Genomic DNA, 10,243 nt, shown 5'->3' on the forward strand with positions numbered 1-10,243 from the left:
TGTATGTGGAGGGTGGGCAGCTGGGTGGGTGGGTTGGTGGCTGGGCACACACAGGGATCGTGAGCCCGCATGCACCCTCCGGAATTTTTAGGCCTTCCCAGACCCATCTCCACCCAAAGGGATCAGAGAAAAAAATTAAGCTATTCTTGTCAGGCCTCTGTGGAGTAAGAGCACAAGAGTCCTAATGGCCGCTGAATCACCAAAGGCGGTTCTCACTCAATCTCCACCCTCACATAGATAAAACCAGCCCGCTGTGCATTGTTAGTGGTGTTGGTAAATACTAGCCTGGGTCAGCTTACACTGACATTCCAGTGATTGAAGTCAGTCTGCCCAACTCACCCTTTCTAAATTCATTCTGGTCTGGAAAAATGAGGCACCAATAAAAGACATCTGACAAATCTCATCTGAATCATTGGTATGATTGGTATGTCAGGTAAAAAAAAAACATTACAATGTAATTTAACACCTACAGGTTCAGTTTAACATCCTGTAGAGTGTATTTAGTTCCAGAGAAGGCTCATCCCAAAGCGTTGAATTAACAAGGTATTTTCACTAGGTAAACAAAGCTACTTAGTCACCCATTGATCTCATCTTTGAGAACTTTCTGTCTGTTGACAGGAGGCGTGGCAGACAGCTGGGTGTGACAGCCAGGATGTAAACATAGAAATGTACTCTTAACCCTATTCAGACTGGGCTTTTTTGGCATCTTTGCCATCTTTGGCAACTTTGGGGAGATGGTCTACATATGGACATCTATGAATGACATCATTTTTGTGTCATTATCTGGTATTATGACGTCATTATGACATCTGATTATGAAATCTGATTATAATGCCCAAAATCTCGCCATAATGTATTTTCCATCAAAATTAGGTAATGCACTTAAATTTTAATGATTATATGCTTCAGACCACGTCAATGCTCACAAAGCTGTCTGATGCTAATGGAAATAACAAAAACATATGAAAAAGGAACAATAATGAGACTTACATCAGTATTTTCGGTCAGACATACCTGTCAGAAAACCATTGGCATGGCAACGGCAAAAATGATTAACATAATCTTTTGGTACTAACTGTAGCCAACTAAAGTTAAGTTAAAGTTAGCTAGTTATTATGTGCATCAGACCACTTCAAATGCTCGCAAGGGGTTCTGATGCTAATGAAAATGTAAAAAAATATGAAAAAGTAAGTGACAAAATCACGTTGTAGATATGGCAAAGCGGCTTCAGTTTCTTATAACATTGCTGAAAGCAGTCTGCCCTCAACAACAGGATAAATTGTAACCAAATTTGCAGGGCATGATCTACATAAGACACAAAAAAAATGAGAAATAAAAAGAAGAAATAACATTGAGGTGAAATGTGCATTGGTAAAGTTAAAAGTAGCTATTTGATTTTAAATATGATGATGTCATCAAATTAGCATAAATTAGCATGAATTAATGATTCATTAAAATGAAATTAATTTACGTATTAATTTTCTAAATTAATGACGTAACAATAGCGCCGAAAATGGCAGCCTTGTTTTTCGCTCCTCATCTTTCCGATATATTTTTGATAATATTACTATGTATATACTTTTTTTTTCTACGACAAACAAGTGGCCTCATTCAGTATGACAGAGAGACACTACTGGACATAAACGACTCGCTGTCAGCTCATGTGGAGCCGGAGTTTCTTAACTGGGATACTGCGCTCACTCCGGACGCATCTTTCCCATTGTTGCCATGGAAAAGACGCCGCCGCCGGCGCCGTCCAAGAGGTAGGAGAGCCGGTGTGTTAGTGCGACTGAGACGGCGAGCAAATCGACCACCGCTCCCAAGCATACTCTTAGCCAACGTTCAATCTTTGGACAATAAGATGTGTGAGCTGCATGCAAGAATCTCTTTTCAGAGAGAAATCAGAGACTGTAACATCATCTGTCTCACAGAGACGTGGTTATCTGAAGATGCGCCAGACCATGCCATTTCTCCCTCTGGCTTCTCTGTGTTCCGGACCGACAGGTCGAAAGAGCTGTCGGGCAAAGTCAGGGGTGGAGGGGTGTGTTTTATGGTTAACGGTGCTTGGTGTGACAGTGAGAGTATCCACGTAATCAAAACCTTTTGTTCTCCAGACATTGAATATCTTACCATTCTATGCCGGCCATGCTGGTTACCAAGAGAATTCACAGCTGTTGTAGCAACCGCAGTATATATTCCACCGCAAGCGGATGCAAAGCTCGCGCTAAAAGAACTGTACGCGACTATCAGCAAAATTGAGAACTTACATCCAGAGGCTGCCTGTATCGTCGCAGGCGACTTTAACCACGCTTCTCTGAGAAAGATACTGCCCAAATACTTCCAGCATATAGATGTAAACACACGTGGAAATAGCATATTAGATCACTGCTATAGGGTTGGCAAGTGTGACGTCACGGATCCAAATCCCCAGCTCCCAATGTATACTGTAATGTTAACAGCCAATGTTCACGGTTGGATTGTAAAACGCCTGCTAAGGTTACGAAGACACGGAACACATCGTTGAAAAGACGAAACCACGCGGATTCATCTACATTTTAAAGTAAGTCGATCAGACCTGTATATCTCATTCAATAAACTCCATGAAAGTGCGACCAGCAAAAAGGACCCAGTGCTGTTTGTGCTAACGTTAGCCGCCGGCGGGAACATAAACAGAAATTCTAAACACAGTGAACGTTAATGACAGGTAATATCTAGTGATTGCTATACGAAAATGTCTACTGCTAAGGAGCCAGTCACATTTTTCACCGTGACTTCGTATTTCGCCAGCCATCCGAAGTCAGTTAAAAAGGGACTGAACTCCTACAACTCAAATAGAGTGATTAGTGTCAATGTTATGTCAGGTGGCAGCTTGAAAGGAAAAGTGCAGGCGTCTATGAAGAAAAAAGAATATGAGGTGGAGGTGAGGCGAAACATTAGCTAAATATGTGGGTGTCGACTTGAAAACCGATATAACTGTTGACGTTTACTATGTTAAATATGTTCAATCTATGTCAGTTAAGCAACATGGTTTGTTATCGGTGAGAAATGGTTGTCTATCCACAGAGTGTAGTTGGTACAGTGGCGCTATCTAGTGGTCGTCTAAACTTAAATATCAAAGTGCTCAAGCTGTTCCCTCAGCGGCGATTTATGTTATGTTATGTTCTTGTATGCCTACGACCATGGCTCTATTTTCTTTTTATCACCTGCCAAAATGTTGAAAGTATGTTATTCTTGCCATAGCCTACACACACTCACTGATGGGTAAAAATGGCTGGTACGTTTTTCCAGCCAAAGTGACTTTTCACCAGCATTTGGCTGGTGTTAATTTAGAGCCTGGCTTTGGACTAAGAAAAGTTGTGTTCATCTAGGTGCATGTAGAGGATCAGGAGGTGACGGACAGCAGGTGTACATGTGCTGTTGGTCTAGCCAAGTGCCACCACATTGCAGCCCTCCTCATTTGGGCGGAGAAGAACATGACCCGGACGGATGTGGAGTGTGTGTGGAGAAGGCCTACAGCACCCAAAACAGAGGACGTTGTGGCCAAGAGGCTGTCTGTGACCGAAGAAGACAAAGGCTGGACAAGGCAGTCTTTGGCGCAATTTGGGCGTTTCACAGGTCTGGGCTTTATTTTAGCCCCAGAAATACATCAGGTATGCTTTCTGTTTTTTATATTTTTGATGTATTGTTATAATCATCCCAAGGTCTATACATTCTCTCGACTAGGAGTGTCGTGATAACCAAAATACCTGACAATGACAATAATAATCTAACACTTGGAAATCCAAAATAATACTGTACGATAGGCTACCAGATTACTGAGGCCTACTGTACACAGTTAGCATTTACAACTTCTCATGTCAAAGCTGCAATCGTAGTGAATAGCTGAACAAATTCATTTCTACAATGACAAATCCACACTGACTATTTCCTCATCACTTCAGAATGACGGCCAAACCAGAGGGCACACACACTCCTTGCATTTATTTTAGATATACTTTTTGCCTGTGCTGTGTAACCAACATATATTTGTGTGCCATATTGTTCTATGCATAAGTCTGTTTTTTCCCTTGATAATTGTTGGGGCAGGAATTTGACCCATCCCTACCAGAGAAACTATTTGATGGGATACTGGCCAGTCAGGAGTACAGCGATGCTCAAGACAAAGAGGACTTCATCATGACGTCTCTTGCTGTCAGCCAGCAACAAAAAGAAGCCATCGAGAGGGCCACAGTTGGGCAGACGAGCAATGCATTATGGTAAGTACACATGGGCAATACAGCGCCAATGTTGGAGGATGTTTATTCAGTTATTTGATATTGTAGAAAAAGCTGCTCACAGACATGAGACTCAATTCATTTTGAAATGGTAACTTTTTGACTTTAAACACAAACAAATAATGTAAATGTAATCGACACTTGTACAATTATTCTGCTTGGGTCAGAAAGTTGCCATTTGGATTGACATGAGTTTTGTGTCGTATTTCCTTAATCATCTATGTGTCAACTAAAATGGCTTTCTCTGTAACAGGGCAGCATATCGCAAGAAGAGGATCACAGCGAGCAACTTTGGTTTGGTTTTGTCTGCAGTCAGAAGACAGTCTTTCCCACCTTCATTGTTCAAGACACTGCTGGGAGAATACAACCCCAAACAAGGAGCTCGTGTGAGTAGCGAACACACCGTGTAATTTTTTAGCCATTTACTAGGCTACCATTTACTAGGCTACTTTGCTATTTATTTGCTTTTGATTCTTACACTTGTGTTTCATTCTCTGTCCCCAGGCATGTGATTGGGGAATCGTGCACGAGAAAGAGGCCAAAAAGAAGTTCATGGAACAAAGTGGGGAGACCATCCTGGAGAAGGGACTGTTCCTGTCTGACAGTGGGCTGCTTGGGGCCTCCCCAGATGGACTTCTACTGTCCAGCAATTACCTTGTGGAGGTGAAATGCCCATATTCTGCCAGAGAGAAAACAATCGCTCAGGCAGCAGAGGCAAAGGACTTTTACCTGTACGTGGACCAAGTCACCGGGCTATTTAGGTTGAAGAACACCCACAACTACTGGCATCAGATTCAGGGCAACCTGCACCTGACAGAGGCTACCACCTGTCATCTAGTTGTATGGACAACTCAGGACATGGCCATTGTAGAGATTAAAAAAGACCCAGCCTGGGTCAGCAATCTTAAGGTCCTGGAAAATTTTTACAAGGACCATTTTCTGCCCCGTGCTCTCTTCAATAACAAATAAATGTTAACTTATTGAACTTATTTACTGATATGTGTCATATTTTTTTTACACATTCTGAAATCAGGGGTTATGAAAGTCAGCATTGAATTTACACTGGACACAGCATGTGTCTTTAGGAAGTTGTCTCATCTTGCATCTAGCCTTACAAAGGGAATGTCCAAGTACTTGCAAGGTAATGAAAGAACCGCACACCGGTGAGCTCCCATTTACTCCATTTTTTATTCCAGTGATGTTTCGGAATAAAAATGGTGTAAATGGGAGCTTATCAGTGTGCAGTTCTTTCATTACCTTACAAGTACTTCACATTTTGAACCTGCACCCAACCAACAAAAAAGAATTTGGATGTGTGTGAGATTGGACTTGAATGCCCAAGTACTTAACACTGTTCTATGCTCCAAAATACTTCATGGTACATTAACTGAATTATTTCCTTAAAGTTATCTTGTTTTGTCCAACACCTGCGCCACTGGAATGCCCAAGTACTTATCTTAGATATTCATTCTACATTAAACAATATTACTGTGTGAATATAATGCAAAAGACAAACACAAATTAAGACATACTATAACATTTATTTATATACAATATTATGATAACTGATTATTTATGATGACTGGTAAGATCAGACGTCTACTTCCCTCAGGATGGGTGTCTGTAAGTTCATCAAGCACACACACACTTTCCAGATCTTGTTGCCATGCTTCTTATACTGATGTGGGATCTCTTTCAAAATCCGAAATGTTTTCAGGCGCTGAATAGAACGTTCCACATGGACTCTGGCACTGGCAATCAGTCTATTATACTGAACTTCCTGCAATGTGAACTGTCCATCGACAAGGAATGTGGGGATGTTGAGGGAAACACCTTCGGGCAAAATGTCGCGGATGGTGAAGCCCTTGTCAGCCATCACCATGTCCCCTGGAACAAGTTGTTCCAGCACTCCACTGTCAGCTGTTATGGCTTTGTCGGATATGCTCCCACCATACAGTTCACTAACAAACGTGATAACTCCATTGGGCGCCACACCGACCAGAGCCTTAAGTGTGGTGCATCCTTTGTAATGGCTGTACAGCTTACTTTGGTCCTCAAGGCTTTCGGTGTTGCAGACAGCCACTTCAGTGCAGTCAAGCACAATACGGCAGTTGGGGAATGGGAGGAAGCACTCTGGCAGGGAGGTTTGGTTTTTGAAACGGGAAGGGATGTTGTTTTCCATCATTCCAACGTACAAGATGTCATAAAGGGCACTGGAGATGGTCATAAAAATATTGGTGACTGTGGTTCGACTGCAGTTAAATCTGGTGGAGAGGTCTTCGATCCCACAATTCAGCCGGAGCTTCATCAGAGTTAACAGCAATTGATCAATTAGTGGCATACTTTGGACAGTCCAATCATAGTGATACTTGAGGGGAAATTTGGAAAGAAGGGCATATAGAAAGAAAACTGTGGCAGCATCAGGCATGCCTGTGTAATAAATGACTTTGCGGGGCACAGAGGATATTTGGTCGAATGAAAATGTTTGCTTATGATTCTGTAGTTGTGTATGCAATCTTAAATTTTCTTCTTTCAGTTGGGCATTCTCCATTTGCAACAATTCGGTTGATCGTTGAACTTCAAGGTGGCATGGACCTGCCTCTGCCTTGTCTTCCTCTTCCTCAGTGACAGGGAGTGTCTTCAGTCGTTTGGATGGCTGTTCAATGGACTGAAAAGCCTTTCCCTCGTTCCAGGCAAATCTTGTGGGTCCGGCTGCCTTTCCATTCGGGAAATGCCACCCGCAGATCCTGGTATTAGGAGTTGGAGTGAAATTGTCACGTCTGGGGGGGAAAAGACACACGCACATAGAAACTGTCATTAGTATATTGCATCACAGACTCCCCCATCATCTCTAGTCAACTTTGACCGGTGTAAAATACTATCTTGGGCCGTAACAACTGGCAACTGCAGATGTTAGAAGCAATGGTAATTGGTCGTAAGTAAATGTCACTTTTAAACTGGAATCGCCAGTTGAGGGGGGCCCAGATAGTCTCTTACAGGGAGGTAGATGGACACTCCCAACTGAGATCGCTCCCGGACGTGTAGTCCCAGGTGTTTCTATCACTCCCGGACGTGTAGTCCCGCCCGATTATATTTCACGTATTATCATACACTGTCACATACAATTTAGGGTTAGGGTTAGAAACAAAAAACTAACATCAAAAAGATAACTAGCTCCGTTATATGGCGGTGGGATCGATAGTCTGGCTAGTGGGAGCGAGCCGACCGGGGAGCGTCCTGCGTTGGGAGCGACAATCAGGGAATCTCTGTTACATCGGTACTAGTGTGATACTTTCTCATTTTTCATGGCCTGTACCACGTTACCATAAAATATTAGTCTGTTAAAACAATATATACATCGGTTTTGCTCAATTAAGTGTCCGAGCTGACCGCTTTCCCACAACTAACAACACGTAAGGACAGCTGATCTGCCAGCTGTTTCCTTAGTGAGAGCTATCTTCAATAGCAAGCTCCCTCCAACTATCATAAAAAAACTTTGACTGGTACTGGTTACTTCATCATTTTTCATGATGGGCATAGACACTAAACGATTTTGCAATCAAAATACTAGTCTGTTTGGATGAAAAATAGATCAGTGTTGCCTAGTAACAGCTTTTCCACAGCTAACAACTCGCTAGTTAGCTGATGTAAGCTACCTACCATTAAGCTGCATTCATTAAGATTTTGAATCAAACTTACCGTATCAACTTCAGCCACTTTTTGCTGACTTTCTCGTCGACAGGAAAACGGTAAAAGGGGAATCCTTTGTCGACGTCGTTTCTGTTCTTACACAACGGGACACAGCACTGTACCATTTTTCATCCGCTTCTTGTCGAGTTTTATTACATTGTGTTTACATGGTAGTTGATAACGAATGGATCCGGAATGGATCCGGAAGTGACGTTTTCGGCCCTGGTGACGGATCGACTTGCCAACCCCATACTCCCTTCCGCGATGGGTACAAGCCCCTCCTCCGCGCACCGTTTGGCAAATCGGATCATTCCTCAATCCTGCTCCTTCCAGTTTACAAGCAGAAACTAAAACAGAGCCCACCCACTGTCAAAACAGTTAGCTGCTGGTCTGATGAATCAGATGCATCACTGCAAGGCTGCTTTGAATGCACTGATTGGGATATGTTCCGTGAAGCATCTAATGGGGATATAAATGAATACACAGAGACAGTCACTGGATTCATTCAGAAGTGTGTTGAAGACATTGTTCCATCAAAAACTGTCAAAATGTATCCAAATCAAAAACCATGGATAAATAACGACGTTAAATCTGCTCTAAGAGCCCGTGATAGTGCATTTGCCTCTGGAAACAAAGAGCTGGAGAAAAAAACCAGATATGACCTGCGAAAAACAATCAAAGCAGCAAAAAGAGAATATAGGCATAAGATTGAGGAACAGCTGGAAGGGAATGACTCAAGAAATATGTGGCAGGGACTGCACATGATTTCAGATCTGAAGGGGAAAAAATCCAACATCCAAGTCTCTCATCCCTCACTTGCAGACGAGCTGAACCAGTTCTATACACGTTTTGAGGTCAACACCAAACCGCCGGTAAGAGCCCCCTCCTTTTCTCACTTCTCTGACCCAGGCCTAATGCTCACAGTGTCTGATGTGCAGAAATCCTTCAAACAAGTCAACATTCGGAAAGCAGCAGGACCTGATGGGATTCCAGGCCGTGTAATCAAAGTGTGTTCAGAGCAACTGGCTGGTGTGTTTACAGACATCTTCAACTTCTCCCTGTCCATGTGTGTGGTGCCAAGCAGCTTTAAGTCATCTATCATTGTTCCAGTGCCTAAGAAAAACCAAATCACCAGCTTGAACGATTGGCGACCTGTAGCCCTCACCCCCATCGTGAGTAAATGTTTTGAAAGGCTTGTGAAGAACATCATCTGCGAAATGATTCCACCTACGCTTGACTGTCACCAGTTTGCCTACAGACAGAACAGATCAACTGATGATGCCATAACCAGCGCACTGCACACCTCCCTAACACACCTGGAGAAAAAAGACACCTATGTAAGGATGCTGTTTGTGGACTACAGTTCAGCCTTTAACACCATTGTCCCCAGCATACTCGACGACAAACTCCGGAGTCTAGGAATTCACAGTGGCCTTTGCAGCTGGATACTAGACTTCCTCTCAGCACGGACACAGGTGGTGAGAATGGGCTCCATCACATCATCCTCCTTGACCATCAGCACGGGAGCTCCGCAAGGTTGCGTTCTGAGCCCTCTCCTCTACTCTCTATATACGCATGACTGTGTGGCTATAGACAACAACAACACCATCATCAAGTTTGCAGATGATACCACTGTTATCGGTTTAATCTCAAACAATGATGAAACAGCCTACAGGGAAGAAATAAACAACCTCATGGAGTGGTGTAGAGGAAACAACTTGTCTCTGAATGTGTCCAAGACAAAAGAATTAATAGTTGACTTCAGGAGGAAAGAACACCAGTTTGAAACCATTAACATCAACGGTGAGACAGTGGAGAGGGTGAGAGACTTTAAATTCCTTGGCGTTACCATCTCAGAGGACCTCACCTGGGACAGTCACACACAGCGCATTGTTAAAAAAAGCCAGCAACGTCTGTACCACCTCAGACGACTGAGAAAGTTTGGGATGAGACCCAAGATCCTGAGGTCGTTTTACAGAGGCACAATTGAGAGCATTCTGACGGGGACCATTACTGCATGGTATGGGAATTGCTCTCAAGCCAACAGGAGAGCTCTTCAGAGGGTTGTGCGTACAGCTCAGAATATATGCGGCTGTGACTTACCCTCCATACTGGAGCTATTTGAGGGAAGGAGCATCAGGAAAGCAAAGAAAATCTTGGCTGATCCCAGTCACCCCAACCATGGACTGTTTACTATGTTACCATCTGGGAAACGGTACAGAAGCCTGAAATCTCATACTACCAGACTCCAAAGTAGTTTCTTCCACCAAGCAATAAGA

General features: G+C 43.1%; 2 protein-coding genes across 2 annotated transcripts; one reads left to right on the forward strand and one right to left on the reverse strand.

Annotated features, from left to right (window-relative positions):
* The first annotated feature begins 3,560 nt into the window (after positions 1–3,560).
* LOC134463098 (uncharacterized) lies at positions 3,561–5,263 on the forward strand. Its single transcript, XM_063216338.1, has 4 exons — positions 3,561–3,650; positions 4,087–4,256; positions 4,528–4,660; positions 4,779–5,263. The coding sequence occupies exons 2-4, from the start codon at positions 4,177–4,179 to the stop codon at positions 5,241–5,243; spliced, it is 678 nt and encodes a 225-aa protein (XP_063072408.1). The 5' UTR covers positions 3,561–3,650; positions 4,087–4,176; the 3' UTR covers positions 5,244–5,263.
* Positions 5,264–5,485: 222 nt separating this feature from the next.
* LOC134463100 (uncharacterized) lies at positions 5,486–8,209 on the reverse strand. The gene is made up of 2 exons (XM_063216339.1): positions 7,974–8,209; positions 5,486–7,054 (listed from the first exon to the last, which is right to left on the reverse strand). The coding sequence occupies exons 1-2, from the start codon at positions 8,087–8,089 to the stop codon at positions 5,866–5,868; spliced, it is 1,305 nt and encodes a 434-aa protein (XP_063072409.1). The 5' UTR covers positions 8,090–8,209; the 3' UTR covers positions 5,486–5,865.
* Between the last annotated feature and the right edge of the window lie 2,034 nt (positions 8,210–10,243).

This window comes from Engraulis encrasicolus, chromosome 14, assembly GCF_034702125.1.
Source record: "Engraulis encrasicolus isolate BLACKSEA-1 chromosome 14, IST_EnEncr_1.0, whole genome shotgun sequence".
Classification (NCBI taxonomy): Eukaryota; Metazoa; Chordata; class Actinopteri; order Clupeiformes; family Engraulidae; genus Engraulis; species Engraulis encrasicolus.